This window comes from Nanorana parkeri, unplaced genomic scaffold (assembly GCF_000935625.1).
Source record: "Nanorana parkeri isolate BGI_ZX_2015 unplaced genomic scaffold, ASM93562v1 scaffold65, whole genome shotgun sequence".
NCBI classification, from domain to species: Eukaryota; Metazoa; Chordata; class Amphibia; order Anura; family Dicroglossidae; genus Nanorana; species Nanorana parkeri.
The window spans coordinates 415749-437489 of record NW_017306333.1 but is presented as its reverse complement, the minus strand read 5'-3'; the positions used below and the strand labels follow the sequence as shown (position 1 = coordinate 437489).

At 37.0% G+C, this 21741-nt stretch overlaps 1 protein-coding gene across 1 annotated transcript in view; it reads right to left on the bottom strand.

Moving 5' to 3' along the window:
• PTPRB (protein tyrosine phosphatase, receptor type B) overlaps positions 1-21741 on the bottom strand; it is a 98715-nt gene that overhangs the window by 1957 nt on the left and 75017 nt on the right. Inside the window, 10 exon segments of the mRNA XM_018576337.1 lie at positions 3650-3785; positions 5456-5619; positions 6769-6891; positions 13329-13463; positions 16709-16785; positions 17312-17402; positions 17996-18077; positions 18200-18217; positions 20314-20387; positions 21299-21408. Coding sequence (XP_018431839.1) covers positions 3650-3785; positions 5456-5619; positions 6769-6891; positions 13329-13463; positions 16709-16785; positions 17312-17402; positions 17996-18077; positions 18200-18217; positions 20314-20387; positions 21299-21408 — 1010 coding nt within the window.

The window sequence follows — 21741 nt, the reverse complement described above, 5'->3', positions numbered from 1 at the left end:
GTACCTAAGAATGGATAGCATCTCTCACCTGGTACCAACTCATGTCAGCCATTGACTGCTAGCATTTGTAACCTTGTGCAGAATAATTACTTGGAAATGAAGAGTTGTGTTAGGAAAGTTGTACTGTGCAACCCAGGTAGAAAAAGAAAAAGAGAAAACATTGAAAATGACAAAAGATACATGTTTGTTTCTGATTGTTGAAAACCTATAGCGATTTTTCTCTTCCCTTGATTTATTACCCTTTAACCAGTCCCATCAGTTCTGGTCTAGATTATATGTCATAAACTGAACACTGTATCTTGTAGGTATCAGTTACCTGCAGAGGGAACATGTATTGTTATTGTAAAGAATGGACCTACTATCACAATTGGAAAACCACATCTCTAATAAATCTCTTGATTCAGATAGAAAAACCTTATAATTTATTCCCTGAAATCAATCTTATACTCAGATTTCCTTAGTTTATTTTAAAAAAATGTAAACTTTTTTTAAAAGGTTGGTTCACTAGAGTTACATTTTAGTTTTCAGTGAAACCAGATGGGCTAAAATAATTTATGGCTTTTTTTATAGGTCTTAGATTATTCATAATAACCAATTTTCTTATGGCGTTTTTCATAATTTAAAACAAATAAAAACCATTCAGGGAATGAGTTAACCCCTCCAAATGGTCACAGTAGCTGTGCAGACCTGAGAACTCATAGAAAGCATAGAAATCTCACCAATAGAATCCCTAAGAGAAATAAGATAAAGATGACTTTTAAACTGATCATTTAAAAGTGCACTTAAGCAAAAAGGCAAATACTTTGCTATGTAATACTGTATATGCAAGAAACATGGTCCATTTGCCCATGCCTTTTGTATAGTAGGCTGTGTAAAATGTTCTGGTCACTGGAGACTTGGAGGTGTGTGTATAAAACGTTCGAAGAGCAGACAGCTCTGAGAAGGTTCTAAGTTTTAGATTCAAAGAGCATAATGGCAAGTTAATGGAGCAGAGGAGCATAGGAATTTCTTATGCTCCTCAGCTCCATCTAGGTTCTATAATGCACTGCAAATCTAGAACTCAGACAACAGCCCCTGGTCCCTTTAGAACACCTACACACACATGTCACAGCCCCAGAATAAATTACAAGGGGCAGCTGTCCTATCCAGAGGCATGGTAATCATCTGTAAAACTCAGATTAAGGTCATCTGAGTGGACATTTTGAGTTGTAATATATCCCTGAGTGATTTTACTTGTTGTTTGGAGCTAATACAAGTCGTCCATTTACCTCCTAGTACTTAGTAAAACAGCCCTGGCCTTTATAAACCTCAAAGGAGTATAAAAAACATGAAAAAAGAAAAGTTCTAGAAAGGTTTAGAAATGCGCTACTGCTTAGCAAAAGGTTAAAACATTACTTTTATTATTTTCTAAACCTTCGTAAAGTTTTTCTTTTTTCAATATACATTACCAGAGGAGAATGCTACAGCATCTTTATACATTGATAAATAATACTGGGTTTTGGTTCCTATGTGGAATAAATATTCCTGATAGAAGTATAAAACACACAAAGAAAAAAGAATACATACTGCCGCAGGTACCAGCCTTTCTTTGTTTATATTTCTGCAAAATATGGAAGCTACTATTGTCCCAAATTGGATAAATCCCTTAGGAATAGACACAGCTGTGTCCCAACTTTCCTCCTGCTAAAATATACCGTGACACCTAGGACTTCTCTAAAGAAAAGCTGATGCCCATTCCTGTATTTTCTGTGGAGCCTATCCAATGTTTTATCTGCCAAAACACATTGTGATTACAATATAAAATGATCCAAATGTGACATGCATTAAAATCACATTCATCTAACAGTTAAAATTGTAGTGGCAATGCTTGATTTGCATAGATACCATTACAATGCATGTAAAGTGAATAGCTCCATGATGCAATGATACTGAATCCTATTGATAATGTGAAAAACATTCTCTAAAACTGGGTTATTATACCATTATAACACACAAAATAGAATTTCATTCTAGACTTAAATGTGAAGAGTGTATAATTCTCAGGAACTAATGTTATTGTGGTGGTTCAGGTAAGACATGTATTATTATAGAGAAGTGCACTGTGACCGTGAATACTGAATGGCACACTATTATAGATAGCTTTTTGTGTGCTAAAGATGAATGTTTATGTAGAGTGAAAGAAAACGAATTAAGAGTCTAATACAAAGTGTTGATAGGGAAGATATTTGAATGATAAATCTGGGAAAATGGTTCATTAATCAGTTATGTAACAATAAGAGATAGAGTGTATAGTGATGCTAGATGTAACCTTATTTATGACATTGATAGAACAGCCTAACATTCTGGAAGTGTTGGCAGAAGAAGAAAATTATCACTGGCATTCAATGTTTGTGGACAACATCACTGAAAACCGGTACTTTAAATACCCATGACATTGTTATTTTTGTCTGCATAGAAAATATAATAGTATTTATTCAAAACTTGTATTATTTTATAATAGCATTCCCAAATTAAAGCTCAACACCAGATAAAACTTTTTTTCTAATGATGTGGACAGTGTGGAGAAGGGTTAGAAGTTAACCCCTATCAGGTTTTAACTGATCAAAAGTTGTGTATGTAAGGTGTTAGATCTTTCACTATCAAGTTCTATGTTGTCAGCATCAAATCTGACTGGTGGAGCTCACTGTCCCTGGTTAGGTTGCTCCCATCAGCCAGGGCACCACAGAACGGGCACCCTGGATAAAGTAAAGACTATAATAAGGGATGCCACACCAATGATCATCAACCCAAATGTTTCAGTGGCTCTGGTAGTTCATCAGGACCTTTAAAATCTGTATAAAATTGGTTGGAATGCAGTTCATCAATAGGCCTTTATTGATGTCAGCTACCCCATTGGCAATATTTTTCCTTACTTCTTTTGAGGTTACCTGGATAATAAACCAGGAGAAAATCTCCATTAGGTACATGGACATCACTTACGTAAAGCTAAATTCCAGTTGGCCTTTAAACATATATTTTTGGGTGTTCCCCCCCCCCCCCAGGATAATAAGAGCCTATTGCTCATTTATTTTGGGGTGTGTAAAACCGAGTAATACCATTTTACTCCTCACTTCTGTAGGCTTCCGCCCTGCTGGTTCCAAAATGATGGAGGACCAGTTCTCTTTACAAGTAATACAGCTAATCCCCTGCCAATGCCATGACATACTATTCAGGCACAGTGGTCCTGCGTTTTACATGGGATATCTAGGGCCCAACTACATACTGGGGCTGGAGCAGATTGATCTGCTGTCAGGGGAGTGAGGAATAAGGAGTATTCCACTACTTTACAGACCCTCAGACTAAACAAGCTTTTAACCCTTACTATCCTGATGGTGGTAGGGTGCACACAGAAAGAATCTCACAGACCTTATCTTTAAGTGGCATGAGGAAGGGTTAGAAACTCGGTCAGGTAGTCTGGGATTGTTGTAGCATTTCAAGTTACTAGCTATGTAAATGCTATAGAATTGCTCAAAACACTGTAGACTGGATTCAAACCTCCGTACTGTACTATTATAGTCTTTCACTTTTTTCTTTCAACCAATTTGGACTTATTCATGGATACTCCATGATGTATACCTTGAATACAAATGCTGTGTTTTGCCAGGCTTACCTCAGTCTGGACCATGTGAACGCGGTGAAGCCGGAGATCATACACTGCCGCATAAATGTCCACTGAATCTTTTGTATCCACTTGCTGAAGAATCCTGTCTAAAGCAATGAAGGTCCCTGTTCTGCCAACACCAGCACTGCAAACAGATCAATAAATATAAGATCTTAAATTCAGTTATCAGGATATAATATAATCATGGATTCTATGATATTTGGGCGTGATCAGTATCTTTACTACTTCTAAGAATTCTAAGAACTCCTGTGTTCCTCAATGGACAATAAAGAAAAAAAACTTTACAAGTAACAGAAAATATAAATGATCAAGTTATACAAGTCAAGTTATATTCAAATATTTGGAAAAAATAAGCCAGAAAACATACAAGTTTTTCTTTAATAGCTCACTAGTTTGAGCGCTAATTATATTTGTTGTTTCTAGTAATTTCTCCCTGACTGCAGCATTTAAGTGATCGTTATCAAGTTTTATTTCTAATTAGCATAAACAGAAGTTCTGAAATTTCAACAAGCCTGAGAAAGCGTCTTTATTTTTTTTAAAGCCTTATTGTCAGCTCTGTTAGTCCTTGTACAATTCATTTATATGTCAGTGCCTAACTGTAATGGCAGATGTCAGTGATGATATATATTGTCCAGGACACACTGTTCAGACACAGATAAACTTATATGGCTCTGTGACACCTCCAGTAATTGACAGAAAGTTTTAACTTTTTCTTTGCAGAGGAAGAAATCACATACAAATATGTTTAACTATATACAGTACATGGTGATTTTAGGATAAGAAGGAAAGTACAAGGGGGAGTAGGGCCAAATGGCAATGAGCTCTTTCTGTTGATTGTGACAAGCCCCAGACTGGAAGTAAAAACCAGTCCTGGTATTGGAAATTCATCATTACAAGGTTTTTGACCTTGTGTCCCTCAAGCCTGGTGGAACAATAATGTTTATATAATGGTAGTGGTTAATCAAGTATTTATGTGGATCCCAAGTACAGATGTACTTAAATTAGATTTGTTCTCCTTAGAGAAGAGATGCTTAAGAGGTGACATTTACAAACTCCTCAACGGGTACACCAATATAGGTCATACACTTCTTGAACCAAAAAACTTGTAGGAAGATACTGTATAAGGGTACAGCAAGAAATTGGAAGGGATCATATTAAACTGTATTGTAAAGCGCTGTGCAAACATTTGGCGCTATATAAATCCTGTATAATAATAATAATAACTGCGCATGTTTTTTTTTTTTATTGTAAGAGCAGAGAAATGCGGAATTCACTAAACGCCGATAGATGTATTGGCAGGAAACACTGACAGCTTCAAAAAACTCTTGTATGAGATCCTCAGTTCACAGAATATACAGGGTTATATATACACACACACACTCACACATGCTACATAGGTTGAATCTGAGGGACCTGTGTCTTTTTTCAAACTCACCTACTATGTAACTATGTACTGTAAGATGTGTTTGGTAAAATTATTAAAAACTATTTCCTTGACATTCGTTTCCCAATAATACAACAAAAAGGATTTGGATGTTCAATTCAGGGAGAGCAAGTAAAAAAGCCTTACTCAAGGAAAAGTTCTAAATCCTAAAGTGTATGTAAAGATAAACTTTTTTTTTAAACTTTTGGTGGGGAAGAATTAGAACCTAAAAGTTTTTACTGCTGTCTGTCATGACTTTTAGTGATCATCTAAAGACCTAATTCTCTATCTAGACCTAGAAATCTCTTTTTGATGGTTTGCTTTGCATTCCTATGGTACAAGGGCTAGAGATGACAGAGTTTTAGCCATACCTGCAATGTACCACAGTAGGACCAGTTCCTGGAGTTCTATTTATATAATCTCTGACTGTTCTCACAAACTGAATCAAGGACTGAGTGGTTTCGGGGACTCCATGATCAGGCCACACAGTGTAATGGAAATGCCGAACCAGTCTAGCTGCATCCAGTTGATCTTCCTGTTAAAACAGCAAAAAAATTGTATCCTTTCAAAGAATGAGCTCTGCAGGAAAAGGTTTTCAGTATACACCTCTATAGGCTAGCCTTCAACTGCTCATTGACATTAACATTTCAAATATTGAAGAGCAATGCAGTGTCAATATGCTGTTCTTCTCTACAACTATACACAGTTTATTGAACACAGAAAGAACTTTGATGATTTAAAAAAAAAAAAACATCGAGTCAAGGTAATTCTAAAAGGTTCTGATCCTCGATGAATGATTACAAAGGATCACATTCTTACAGAGGTTTGTACAGTCAGGTTGCATTAATGACGAGTAATGATTGTGTTTATTAATAACATTTCTTTCATTTAGAAACTAGGAAACATGGGGTCTACATGTATTAAGAACTGTATGCATGTGCTTGGTTGTTATTTGTAAACACTGGAAGGAAAAATTAAAAAAAAAAAAATCATATATAGCAAATAATGTACACGTGGAAGGTGACTGGCAGGTGATGGACACCTAGACACCTTGATTTAAAGATTTATGTTGAGAGGAATGGAAGCTTTTGTGCAGCCCTAGTTTTATTAACTCTGGGTGTTCTTGAAAATTTCACAAACTAACTAAATACAAAATGCATTGTCCCAATACATGATGTATTGGTCTGCATAAAAATTTGCATACATGTATATTGTTTGTCTACATTCTTGAGATGCATTTTATTTGTGTCTGCATAATAATACAATTCTCTGTAAAAAGCAATAGAAATTGTATCCTATGGAAAGGTTCCAGTACTGTGACATACATATTTGTGATTACTGCAATGTAGAATTCTTCATAGCAGCGGCTTGTTTGTCAGCTATAACTTTCCTTTAGGCACAGTCATGCTGTCATAGCTAAATGCCACACTGCAAACATAGCCACCGCCCCATCAATCACTCTTTTTATCAAGTCCTGGAGTGGATTCCACATTTCAGAAAATTAGCAGCCTGACCTATTGCTAAATATTAGGTCCAGCCTTGTTTCCAATTACACGAAAGTTTTGCAAAATAAGAAATACTTATTGTGTATTCAGGCATCAATTTTAAGTGTCTGATAAATGAGACTGAGCAGCAGTGGAAACTTTCACAGTGTTTAATTTCAATATGAGGGAAAACATCTTACACTGCAGATTTTGAATTCTCTTATTGTCCACTCGGGTAGTACAGACTCCGACAGCATTTGAACTATGAGGTCTCCGTAATACAAGGAATCTTGATCAAAAGGCCAATAATGATCACATTTTACCTAAAAAGAGGAAAGAATCATTTAGCTGATCACATCTGTTTTATATAATAATGGCATCGTTCAACAACAGTGTCAATGTAAAACAAAGAATGTCATAGCCAGCAGTGCCAAAGTCATGAAATCCTAAGCTTATCTCTTCTCTCTATGTTAAATAGATACTCATACTGTCCATCCATTTATGTAAGTGTATTCTGTATATCTTCTCTTATTTGCTCCATGTTGGTCTGTTAAATACGACATGTTAAGTATTTTGTTATATCTGTTTGATAAATACAGAAACCTGACCATGTTAAAAATTCAGAGCTGTCGTTTGTCTTGTTCACGCGTTCCATGTTATCTCAGTGTAATCAGCTCCCCCAGGTTTTTCACATGAGCTATGGAGATGAGGAGAGGGGAGGTGTTCTGCTCAGGAAAAGACAGGGTACACCCATGACACTGGTATCACAGAGCTTTATGGGGTTTTTAAAGAGAGCGCAGGAGCTGTTTGCTTTTAGATTGTGTCTCTCTAACTCTAACTAGAACAGGCGGGGGGAGGGGGGTTAATGGTTAATGAATCACTAATTCTTCATGACTCTCTTTTGTGTGTGCAAATTTCAGCTTAAAATACTTAGCTCGGTAAACAATATGCTTTTTCAGCAAACCATTTCAGAATAAATTGGTAAACAAGTGAAAAAAGCCAAGTGCTAAACCTGCTCTGAATGCTAAAATGTATTTAAATGATTTTTGCAGTGAACATAACAATTTGATAAAAAATATATGTACAAAATTACTGAGCCCAGTTTTCTATAGATTACATTTAGTCATCTAAACAGAGCCACCATTAAAGCTACATAGTAAGTCAGGCTGAAAAAGGACTCATGTCTATTGAGTTCACCTGATTGAAAAATAAAAAATAATAAACTGAAAAACTCCACCCATGGAACCCTAAACCCTTATAAAGCATGGTTCAATTTGCCCCAACAGGGAGAAAAATCCTTTTTGATCCCCCTAAGGTAATTGGATACTCCCTGTATTAACAATCTACAGTGTTATTGCTTGTAAATATTAATAACCAGTTCTATTCTGTGCCCCTAGAAACACATCTAGGTTTATTTAAAACAATTTACTGAGTTAGCTAGAACTAGCTCCTGTAGAAATCTATTCCACATTTTCACAGCTCTTACTGTAAAGAAGCCATTCTACATGAATAGGTTAAACTTTTTTTCCTCCAGACACAAAGAGAGCCCCGTTTTCATTTTAGATGTCCTCAAAGTGAACAACCTTGCATCAAGTTTACTGTATGGACCAATTAGGTATTATCATGCCACCTCAAACACATTTTCTCAAGGGAGAACTAATTCCGTTTAGTTAATCTTTCCTCAAAGGTATAAAAAAAGTTTGCAACTTTAATCTTTATATCTTAGATTCTGACAGCTGTATACATTTATCTTTGAAAGTTATCAAATTCTTTAAGCATTTTGTTTTTGTGAACTGTAAGGAATACTGCAGTCATTTTATATATTGGTTGTTTACTGGTGATAGAAGGTCCATAGCAAATATGGTCAAAGAACAAATAATATATTACCGTAATTGAAATGCAATGTACAGTATAACACAATAAAGAAGCATGCCAATATTATCAAGATACTGCAATGCTGTTTTACTTCCCTCTGTCTCTGCCTTTTTCTCTTTATAACCTCTAGAATGCTCATCTCTCTGACAAACTGAACAGGAAAACTTGCAGTATTACAAAATGTACTTCTACGGTTTCAAGACTCTGAGCGAGCTATTTATGTAAGCTGTGTATTTAATTGCTTTTCTCTCCATTGACAGGTCTTCTGCAAACTGAACCAGCAAAGATGCCAACTCATATAAAATCTCAAAAACATTTTTTTTAGTAAAGATTAAAAAAGGTAACGATGATGTGAACAGTTTGGTGAACTGTAGCAACCAGTCAGAAGACCAAGACAGTAAGTTTGATGGGTTCCTATGGATCAATGTTATGATTGATTTTGGCACTGGCTGCAGGTTAGAACTAATGTTTGACCAAAAGCCCAGAAATTATAAGTAAGCGTGCTGCTTGGATATAAGATGCTGCTGGAGTCTGTATGCCAGTGTATGGTTTTGAATAGAATGGAAAAGGTTTAGAACTCACCCTACTAACCTTCCCCTACTCTAGTAAAGAAAATCAATTTTATTTCTGGTATGTTGCTGTTGGAGAGTTTCCCTGACTTCCTGTCTGGTAAAAGAGCTGGACAGAAAGTGAAGGGAAAACTTCAATGGAGACCCAGATAGCAGTAAAAACCTGACTTAGGTTCTGTTCCTTCAAACACCATCTGAAACTAGAAAAAAAAACTTTGGTATTGGGAATGACTGGCTGAACCTCAGCCCCTAAAAGTGTAAAGAATTGCAGAAAGTTCTTGGAATCACCTGAAATGGTCATTATGGCATTAAAATATTAAAATATTGTTTAACTTATTATAATCCCAAGTCACATGTGTTATCACATTCTGCACGCTGGTCTTAAGCCCGGGTAAATGGGAAGGGTTGAGGAAAGACCTGGTAACCTACCTCATAAAAAAATCACCATGAAAATCAAAGAAACTCACTGGAGAAGGTAATTATGCTCAGAGTAGTTAGTGCCAAAAAGAAGCCAGGCCTTCAAAGAACACAATGGATAGACACAATAAAAGCCAACACTGGCCAAAACATGAAACAACTCAAAGAAGCAGTACAAGATCTGAAAATATCTATAGAGCTGGTTCAAAGAATCACTGAGAGTCAAAAACGACTAATAACAAACACAAAATAATTCTACAATTGTAATGTCCGCTTTGACCCTTCTTGTTTATTAAATAAAGATTATATTTTAAAATATCATCCCACAAGTGATAGCTGATTGATTCCTTTTCCACTGGCAATAGAAAACAAAAGCTGTAGAGGCACCGTATTCATACTTTATTCTTTGAAATAGTTCCCAGTGGTGTGTGATTAATTTAAGGATGAGGCGGTTTCTTGGCCTCTGTCAATCTTAAGCAGACATCTGCCCGTCTATGACCATGCCACAAAAGATATATGATAAAGTTACTATAGCACCTGTAATGAGATTGTTGGGCACTTGTGTGCCACCATTTTGCATATGACTTTATGGAAAACATGTAAGACTGTGTATATTTGTTGTGACACCATAAACGCCTAATTGACATATTAGTATAAAATGGTTTATTCATTAGCATTCAAAGTACAGGACCATTAACGCAAACATTGACTGCTTGTAATAATGATTTCAGTTAGATGAGTTAGATGACTGCTGCTAATTATTCATAAGAAAACCAAGAGAAGCAAACAAATGTGAACAGTTACAGTATTTAAAGTTGAAGGTACTCCTCTCTGCCTGCTTGCATAATATGGCAGAAACAATTCTTTAAAGGTTAACATGACCTTTAAAATATTCTTTTTTTTAAATCTTTCCTTTGCACTTGCCAGCTAAAAATACATGATAAAGTATGTTGGACTGAAACATATTTTTACTGTTAAAAGTAGGCTTATTTTTATGATTCCTGTGAACGCTGTGTTTCATCTTGTGGATTTATCTCTCATTCAAATCCAAATGATATGCCACCGAACTTCTGCTACTGAGACAATGTGGATCAGCAAAGGAATCGCCAATCTCAAAGGACTATTTTCTTTTTTATTATTTTAATGAAAGCATCTTGTTTATCCATGTTGAATTGCTCTGACATCTACTAAGTGGAAATGCTTTCCCTTGCTGGAGTTTATTTATTATTTTTACTTCTTATGTTTATCATACTGACAGCACTAATATTTATGCTTGCAATTCTTTTCTTTCACTTATCTGTAGAGTCTTTGTTTTTTTCCCTTGGCTCTTTGATGAACCTTCCCCAGCCTCTTGACCCTGGTGGTGCATTATAGCACCCTAGTTCTGTATTATGAATACAATAAATCAGCCTCTATTTTAGCGGCAGATCATGTGGTCATTTTCTTTTCTGGATTTCCAAGCAAACTGCCCAGTGTTGCTCACAGGAAAACAACAAGTGTACAATACAATGCTTTATCACAACATATCCTTGGCCAGACAACCTGCTGGAAAAACTATATTCATGAGAATGCATAATTAAAGAGAGTGTTTGTTTTCCCTGGAAAATAATTCACATTAGCAGTGATTCAACAATGCCTTGACTATTTCTTTATTGTTCTACCTGTTACATAATGTGGTACAAAGTGCAAATTTTTAGTATGAACATTTGTAATAGTCATCTAAATGACTGTTACAGCTCACTAATGCTATTACATTTGTACGTTTGGATGCCATGTCTGTGTCATAATAGAAACTGCGTTTTCACACCCTTGCTTATTACTGTCTAAAAAGTTGTGTTCTATACTGGTTTTCTTGGAAATCAGTGTGATAAAATGCAGCATAGACAATAGAGAACAATAGACTGCATCCTTGATGAAATAAAAAAAACTACTAATAAACAACAGTAAAAGAAGCTTTATGTTGCTCATTCTACTCTTGAACGATGATGATGATGATGAGGATGATGATGATTATTATTAATATTATTATAAAAAAGGGTTCATCCTTGCCCTGCATCTTCAAAAAACATATTTTTGGGCTTGTGCTTGGATAATTAAAAGCTCTTAAACCCTGAGACTGCCGAACCAAGTCCCGAGTTTAAAGGAGAACTATGGGGTTAGGGCTTTTTCCCATAGTTCTACTTAGGGTAACGGGGGGACGCTAGTTTGTGTCCCCCCCTCCCCCATCCATTCCCCCAGTCTCCCCCATCCGCCCCCTCCCCCATCCGTTCCGCCAGTCAGTGCTGGAGGATCGGATGGGAAAATCCAGTCCCTCCCCTGTCACGGCTCTCTGCCGTGCCAGGATCGAGAAGTGAGCAAACGACGGTATGTGTTCGCTCACTTCCCGATCTACTGAGCCGACCTGTGACAGTTTCATTGTCGCAGGTCGGCTAGAACTATAAGGATGAGTGAAAAGCACCCACCTCATAGTTCTCCTTTAAGTAAGGAACATGCCTTTTGTGTGCAGTGGCTAAGTTCTACCGTACTCAGTGATAGTACAGTGTACATAGCAAACATCAGCTAATCCCACTACCTCTTAAGGGCTTGTGTCAAGGGGCAAATGCAGTTTGCTTTCAGGTTTGAGAGGCTTCTAAGTTCATTCAGAGTTCACTGACAGGTGCAATTGTTTATAGTCAAATACAAGAGAGTATCAAAACCACATATTAACAGTTCCCAATCAGGGCCGGATTTCCCACAAGGCCAACCAAGGCCTGCCCTCGGGGCATCAGGGAGTAGAGGGGCAGCAGAGGTGTGGAATTCCTATTTTCCAACGCCTGGGGCTTGCAGTTCCGGGCGTCTTATTGTTTTCTACATTTAGCCCTGCTGGGTAGGGGGGTGCATTGAGGAACCTGGCCTTGGGGCAGCAGAGAGAGTAAATCCGGCCCTGTTCACAATAGTATATGATTCCACAATTATCAGAAAGATGACAAGAGATATCAAATGTGTTTTGGGGGCTCAACAATTCCTCAGGGCTTAAAGGCTAAGCTTACCTTTCTGACCATGTTTCATGTTATACCTACTGTATATTTAGGGTGTAACATGAAACATGGTCAGGTCACAGCCCCAATTATACATCTAGAAGAAATCACTAAGCTTAGTGGAGAGAAAGTAGGAACAGTGAACGTTAATACAACTTTGAAATCCAGACATTATTTGACCAAATAATTATACTGTCTTATTAGGATTAGAAATACATCTTTGGGCTCATAAAAGATTTTGCCTTATTTTGTGTGTGTAGAATCTTAAACATCCGTGTATGTGCAGCACGTGTTGTGAATTCAGTAGCCAGTTGAAATTGTTCATTCTTAAATGCAGTAACCCATAGTAGTAACCAATCTGAATCCGTCATATACTGTACTTGTGTGACTTCAGATTAGTAAGTTGCCCTTAAGAATGAACACTTTTTGTTGAACAAGTCAAACCTAAACTTTCAAGTAGTTTATTTGTGTGTCTTCCTGTCCTAGTGACACCCACTCTCCTCATTTACAGACATGACAGGGCTAGGAAGTGAGAGAAAATCTCCCTACAGGCCCAGTCACACCACTGCTCTGCAGTAACACCCGTTTCCCAGCACCTTTACAATGTATCTGCATTAACGCACTACTAGGCAGCACAAAATGCAGCAGGTCACATTTTTGGTCCATTGTGGTGCACTTAGCAATTCATTTAAATAGGCTGCCTTAATGCAATGCATGCTAAATACTCCGAAACACACTGCTCTGGTGTGAATGGCCATATATGTTCACAGACAGAAATAAAAACCAGACAGAAATTTTAACTCTTTCCCACTCCATAAAAAAAAGCATTAACTTACAAGGTCGTTGCTTTAAATCTAGATAAAAATGTATCCTCTCACTCACCCGTCCTTTTTCAACACACTGGGTCACCATCACAACGTTATGAACGTTTTGTTCCCAAACCATTTTCCAGAAATCATCTTTGGTACCAGGAAGAGGCCCCTGCGTAGCAATATACTCTCTGCGAAAGTTATTACCCTACAAAGAATGAATTAAATTTTTCTATTATAAGAAACATGACATATAAGACATTATAAGTCTATTTTATGTGCAGTCTTTTTGAAGTAAGTTTTGTGCAGATCATTTATAGTGAATGGTATTTAATATATACATATATGTATTGTAATCAATATAATATAAATGATCCTGCTCTCTAACATATTGCAGCAGCCTTGAATCATCATACAGTAAACTGCACTCTTTATAAGCATGTGGAACCATAGTAAATGTGTCTGCAGAGACAGTGAAGGCAATATAGTATTTCCACAAATCTTGTTACTTTTGGAGCACCGTGAGAAAAATTGGTGAGGGTTGGCTGATTGGACTGCCTTCAATGCATTGAGTCTCCTCCCCAGAATGAATATGCAGACAAGGAAAGTGGAAAAAAAAGTCAGTACTTATTAATATATTTCTTCCAGATCATTAACTCAAAAAACCTAATATACTAAATGAGTAGGCAATGTTCACTTTAGAAAGTGGAAGCTAACTTACACACCTTCCAACATGACACACTTTGATACACTCTGCTCCTGATCATCTTCCTGTATTTTGATGACACTCACCTGACACATGAGCAACCCCTTATCTGAGGTTAGTGTGAGCAGAAAGCGATAGAGAAGATCAGGAGCAGAGTGTTGTGTACCTTCTGGAATGGGCCATGTTGGAGGGTCAGCACTAAAAGTTAAAGAAGAACTCCAGGCAAAAAACTGAATTAACCTTTGCAGTGGGGCTACCCCATGCACTGCAGGGGTTAAGTGCCTGTTTTTGTCTAGGTGCTAAAGTAACAAAGTTATACTCACTTGAAACTCGGAGCCAGATGGCTATCACAGTGCTCCCCTGGCCTATCTCCTCCTGCAGTGATGGTATGTGACTTGGCGTCCTCATGCCCAATGCACAGTGTATAGAACTTCAAGACTCAGGGACCTTGGACCACTGGAGTGGAAGAGGAGCAAGGCTGGAAGGACTGGTCTAAGGCCCCATTCAAACCAGGGCTGTTGCGGATTCTGCACGGATTTTAGAAGGGCAGCTTTGGGTGTTTTTAATTGCATTTATGCGCTTATCAGAGCGGCAAAAAAGGGTCAGGGAGCAATTCGTGCGGGAGGCAGTTCGGATCGCAGTCGCATGAACAGTCCCCTTAGCAATGTATAGGATCATTCATGTCGGTGGATCCGCGTTGTCCAATCCACACGGCCGAACCACCCAGGTGTGAACGTCGACATTGTGCATTGGGTGAGTATAACTTTTTTTATTTCAGCACCTAGTCGAAAACGAGCAGTTAACCATTACAGTGCGGGGGTTAACAATGGTTTTGCCTGGAGTTCTTCTCTAAGTTCATTTGAATACCAAATGTAAATACCTCATGTGCAAAGGAAATTAAAAATAGATGGTTTGATGATTAAAGTGAATGAAGCATCACCTTCTTCACTAAGCTAAATGAACATTCACTTTAGCACCAACAGTTTTTCTGCAGAGAAAAATTAACCATTTACTAGATTCACTACTACAATCACAGTGCGTGCACACAACAGAAACAGTTATGAGTGGAAGCTAATCAGCTTTAGAATTGTGGGAGGACACTGGAGCACCAGAAAAAAAATATCCAAGCAGGAAAATATATAAACTCCATTCTAGTATTGTCATTTTTTTTAAACCTTTTTTGCTGACAAACCAATGTATAAATCACTTTCTGTTAATGTTAAAATGGTGTTGTATTCTTATCCTTGACATATTTGTTTTTAATTGTATTTATATTTATATCATTTGTAAATAAATAAACAAAATAGAATAGAAAGAATCCAAAATTATTAGGAGCCTGCTCATATCTGTCTGTATTCCCACAGTAAAAACCATCAGGAGTTTAAACTGTAATCTGCCTTATTTATCCAGTGGTTAATCTCTGAAGCACAGAGCAAAAAAACACAGGGCTAGACCCGCCTGACCCATGACACTTATCACCAACCTTTCATATAAAAACAAGGGCTGCACAGTTAGATCAAGTGATCAGGGATGCTATTCACATGGTGAACATGATAATGCTATATGAGATAAAGAACCAGAGAGGGAGAGAGAGAAAGCCCCGTATAATAAACATCAAGAGCCAACAAATCCTTCCCATCTGAATCTGAGCATATAAACTGAACAGTGAACAATTCATAAAACATGAAGTATAGTTAGAGCAGCAAAGCCAAAGCTTTTATGGAAAGCAAATACAAATTCAAACATACCAAGGAATTAAAAAAAGAGAAACATAAAATATGTTCATAAATGCAGCATTTAATGTAATGTTTATACTCAGTAAGGGAAAAGACACCCTAACACTATTGTGAGTTAAGTGAAAAGTAGTTGAACTAGTAATAGCAATAACAACCTAAAAAAATGTCTGTGGACTATTGCCTTCATCCAGGTAATGGTATAGCTAATAGTAGTCAGTCACATTTAACTGGACTTATTCTTCTAATTTTGAGGATTTTTCGTAGCTTATCCAACCCACTTCTTCAGTTCACACTGATGATGAGAAACTTACTCCAACATTAATCTCTACACAGGTACATATGAGTGTAATTGCTGTGCCTAGAGAATGGGCCTAGGTATTTACAAAGGCATTCTTCAGGCTGATTAAATAATGAGATTTGATTTGGGTAAAGCTGAACAGAGAGACAGCATGAGTCTTGTTAGAAATGTTTACATATTTTGACCAAGAGTTTGTGGACACCTGACCATCACACCTATATGAACTTCTTGGTTCATCCCATTCCAAAGCCTAAATGTAAATCCCCCTTTGCAGGTATAACAATCTCAGCTTTTCTTGGAAGGCTTTCCAGAAGATTTTGAAGTCTGTAGGAATTGTTTGCAAATTCAGCCATAAGTGCATTTTGGGGGTCAGCTACTGATGTTGGACAAGAAGACCTGGCTTGCAATCAGTGTTCCTATTCATCCCAAAGATGTTTAATAGAGTTAAGGTCAGGGCTCTGAGCAGGCCACTTGAATCCTCCACCAAGGTGCACAGTCATGTTGAAAAAAAAACTTTACCAAACTGTGGTTACAGGGTTTAAAGTGCACAATGGTCTAAAATTTAATCATATGCTGTAGCATTAACAGTAACCATCAGTGGAAACTCAACTCAATACTTTGGAGGAATGTCCACATACTTTTGACCAATTGTCAAACAAAGGCAATATCAGTGGAGGAAAGTCAGTATTCTGAAGAATTACACTGCTACTTACTGGAGTATAACTGGCATTAATGTAGTCTGAGCATGGGTCATCATCAACATTGGAAAGTTTCACTCTTGTAAAATCATCTAGAAATAAAAAGTAGATTGTTGTTTATGACTGGTTACGGACACATGTTTCAAATTTATCAAGATTTGTGATGGTTTTGTTTAATATATAAGGGTAAGATATAAATGATAATGGAAACACCTTTATTTAAGTGGCAGGGTATGAACAGTTGATTGGCAGGGTGTGACTCCTGCTGGTATGTAAAACATGAATATACAGTGCAAACTAACAAACAGTTAAACACAGTCACAGTCTTTGATATAAAATAATTTATCAATATTATGTATGGCATCTGTTATGGCAACAGAGTGTCATAACATTAGCTATAATAATAAATGATGCATTTAACACCCTGAAATCAGTAATAATAATAACAGCAAAATATATTGGCTCAATAATTTTGTTTAAAATGAAATCAACATGAGAAACAGCAGAACCAAATGTATATGCATTTGTGTGTGTCTATGCCTACACACGTTTATGTATGTCTTTCCAAATGTGGTAGAGTTGAGTAGAGTGGCGTTACAGGTCACCCGAAATACTCACAAGGCAGTATATTGTTGTATCGATTTTTTCCTCTGTTCTCTGGTAAAAGTGCTATGTCAAAAGATTGGTTTCGACCAACATCTTTCAGGTCCTGAATAGACAAAAGCAATGAAACACATTTAGCATCTAATTGATTTGTTGCTGCATCGTGTTGTACTGATAACTTAGGGTGCTATTTTAAAAAGGAAAAAAAAACAATCACTAGTTGGTAAAACTGTAATTTATTTATCCAATATATCTGAGCTTTGAAGCAGAGAGCAATGGAAAGAATTTTGTGAACAGTATATGATTTCCTCCTGCTTGTCCATGTTGCACTATGCTGATGCTGTGTTGCTGGCTACAAGTCACACTAAAGAAACAGAATACCGGGCATAGCTAAACCTGTCACAGATTCTGCCTCAACCATTACAACTGCCACCACCCTTGCTTCACACAATGATGTACAATGTCTTGTCCATCAAAATACAAGACATTATTGGAACTGTAAACAATACACATTATGCGGCAATGAACCTCTGTTGTTAACCATTTTCACTGTTCTAGACATCTGAATAACCTGCACTTCAGAAAGCCAGTTGTTCAAAATGTATATTTATGTATTTTTACTTATGTATATTTCAGATAATTGTGATGTACACAGTGATATCAAATGACAGTCTTAGTGTGTCTTTCCTGAGGACGTACCTCATATTCCTGGGACAGCAAATAATTGGAGTCTGCTTGAAGCTTGCTGAAATGGGCTTCAAACTGGTTTGTTTTGATTGGGCTAAAATGTAAGTCAAAAAGTAACGTAAGATATAAAATAATGGATCTATAAACAAGTTTAAATAAATAAATATATATAGTATAGTATAAATTAGTTTTCTGCACATAACATTGAGCTCATACCTTGAATTTCGCTTGTTCCTACAAAAAAAACAAAATAAAACAGGTGAATGTTGTTAGCAACAGTATGATGACCTGCACAGAACATTCTAACCGCTGCTAAGCAAACAATGGCAATAATGAGGAAATATCTACGTATTTCTTTAGAAACAGGTACAGATTGGATGGATTGGTGTTCAACTAAAAACTGACCAGGATCTTTCACATCCAAATTTTCTCCAGGCTTTCTCATCCTGTTTGTCCCTCTGCATCCAATCTTTAAATCTGATGTACTATCCAAACATAACCCTTCTATCTGCCTTGTTCCGCAGGGGCATATTTATAAAACTGCAGGAAAATGGGCATGCAGGCTGGTATCAGTATGGCAGTTGGCTGCACACTCATTGCCCTCTACCATGAGAATACTGGTCTGCATGCCGGGTGGGTGGAGGTGTTGAAGTTGAAGTGGTGGTTAGGAGATACAACACAGATTCAGTATTGTTAACAGCAGGACGGTAGGAAATCATTGCATTTTCAATGTATCTGGATTACAATTGTATCAGATGCTGCATGTGCAAAATTAATATATCTGGTAAATATGCATTCATTTATAAATAGGGGGATTGAAATAGTAAACACATTTTCCCTTTGAAGAAAAGATGTTACTCAATATTATCTGACCTGTCAAATGTATTCCTAAATGCACCTTATGTCTTTATAATGACACATTTTTCAATAAACTTGAGTAATCCATGCCTTAATAAGCTTTCCCTACCTGCCTCTTTAGATGCCCTTCTTTGTATCAAGTAGTGGGCGCAACATTAGCCATAGCTCCATTAGGAGGGTGAGATTAGGAAAACTAAATTGAGGTTTCCATTATAGAAGGGCTGCATTAAGACCTCAGGATGGTCTGGTCACAAACCCCCCTCTATACAGTAAGAAGCATCTGCTTATCTATCTTAGCAGTGTAGATTTATTGCCCTCTAATCTTCTACTAGGGACTGACATTAACCCTTTATTTCTAATGCCATCATGAATCCTAAAGTTTCACTTCTGTTAAAACCTTAGGAGGGCCGAGGTTTGTGGTTCTACAAAAAAAGTTTACTGAAGTTCGAGTTTAAAAACCTTTGTGGTTGCGAATCGACAACTTCTCCCCCAGTGTACGAATTGTGATAACTCACATTCTTTTGGCGGCTCGTCTCTTAATTACTAGAAACTGGAAAAGTCCAGACCCTCCCACTATTACACAACTCACTTAGTTCAATTACACCACAATTTTGAGAGAATATTGGCCATTCATTGCGATAAACTCAATAACTTTGATGCCCTTTGGCACTCTTGGACCACATGGTTTAACACATTTTCAGACTCCACAATTCACCCTCCCTTTTCAAACCCATGAATGTGAATGCAACTGTATCGGTATAGTACACTATACCAATTATTTCATCTTGTTATACGAGTATTGTAACCATAGCGGTGTAGAATTCAACTTAGAAGTATCTATGTGGTCTTACTTAAGCTCGCTTGATCTCAAACTCCTAAGTTGTTTTCCTATGCTGACTGTTTGTGGTCATCTTTGTTTTATTCCCTTATTCATTACTTGAATGTCTTGTTATATTGCTGTAATAAATCAATTAAAACGTATTTGATTTAAAAACATTTGTGGTTAGGGTTGACAAGTAAGTGTTGGGAAGAGCATTATTAATTTTTTCATAATATAAAATATCATTATGGTTATTATTATTAGCACTACTATAACTTCTACCCCCAGCACTGCTCCCTAGTAGTGTACCGACTATGCTGACAGCTCTTCTGCTGCCTGTCCTTGAAACATACTACATGTTAAGATCAATGACATGTATTGTCAGCTGCTACAGAGAGATTTAGTCAGGGGGCCACAAAGTTTTCCCATGGGGCCAAATGATTTGTAGTTATGCCTAATACTATGTCATTTTATCTTCATATTTAGCTTATTGCCCTTTCAGTCACATCGCTTTTATTGAATTATGTTATGTTACTACTGAGTACCACTCTGTTTAGAAACAGCTATTTTTGCTTTGTGAAAAGCCAATAAATCTCTCTTGAATCTAAAAATAACATCATGGAAAGGCAAAGGTAAGCAAAGCCCATCTTACCCTTTATGTCCTACATTTAGATGTACAGATGATGTTCTTTCTCTCCGTACGTTCAGGTGGGCATGCATTTGATCCTGATCATAGCTAGAATCAAGGAAATAAATGATGTATGTTATATGCTTATGACACAAAAGGAATCACTGTATGCAGTGCACTTATGACATTTCTATAACATGTGGGTGACCAGTTGAATAGAAAACCTCTTCACATCCAGATCCTGCAAATTATCTTTCATGTCTTACAATTCACGGTGCTTTTTTTTCAAACCCCTTAGGGTGTGTTTGAAAGCTGCCTGCTCCCTTTGTGAACATTAGTTTTATTGTTCATAGAAAAAAAATGTGATACAGATACTGGCTTCTATTATACTGTTAAAGTGAAACAAAGATAAAAGGGCAGAGACACATAAGTGTACTCCGCAAGTAAAAGGGGAAACACGTTGGATACACAGCATGTATTCCTACCTATATTAAACTATATTCATAGCCATCAAATGTATATATTATAGTGTGCCATTGTTTTTTTACATGGAAATCGTGAAAGGGTAGATAAAGGTATGTCAGTGATGGAGCTGTACGGGCTATTGTGAATAGCCCGTACAGCACCCCCTCGGTTCTCCTCAACCGAAGGGGTCCTGGGGCCGAAGCTAGCCAAAGGATCGGCCGAAGCTACGGCCAGATCCTTCGGCAGCTTTGTGAATAGACCCCATATTCTATTTACTTTATACCTTATAGCAAGGCTATCTTCACAGTTGCAGCAATACCTCTAACTATACATAACTATATATCCAGGAAAGGACTGATTACTGATTACTGTTTTTTCTTGGAGGTTTTCCCACTGGTTACTTTAGAGAGTCGAGGTTACAGCATTCTCCTTTTCTGCTCCTTTTACTCTATCATAGGCTGCCAGTTATGCTGGCACCTCACAAAGTGTAAACAGTATAATAATCATCTTCCAATACGATTCTGATAGTTTATTGCTTGGATACTTACACTCGTCTGCATTTCTGACGACAAATCAGTAATGTTGTGACTCCGATTGAAACAACGATAAGGAATAAACCAGCACTCACACCTTCTATGACTCCAACAAGAGGTTCTGTAAACACAAGTGTTTGAGAATGATATAATTTCTCCAAGAATGTGTGTATGTAAATTTCCTAAAATTTGCTCAGCATTAACCGTACATCACAAACAAGTGCTTATAGATTCTCAAGAATTATAGTCACCAGGGCCTAACAAAATAAATATCATATCTAATATCCTTGGGCCACTGCATTTGGGGTACCAGGGCACGCATTCCATTAATGTTTTAAGATTTCTTGCATATTTTCATTTTTCTAGATGTCTGCTTAAAATATATTGAAAGCAAAAAGCTTGTTTTCATTTACGTTTTGGATACAGTAGGGAATTTTTAAAATAAAGACTCACT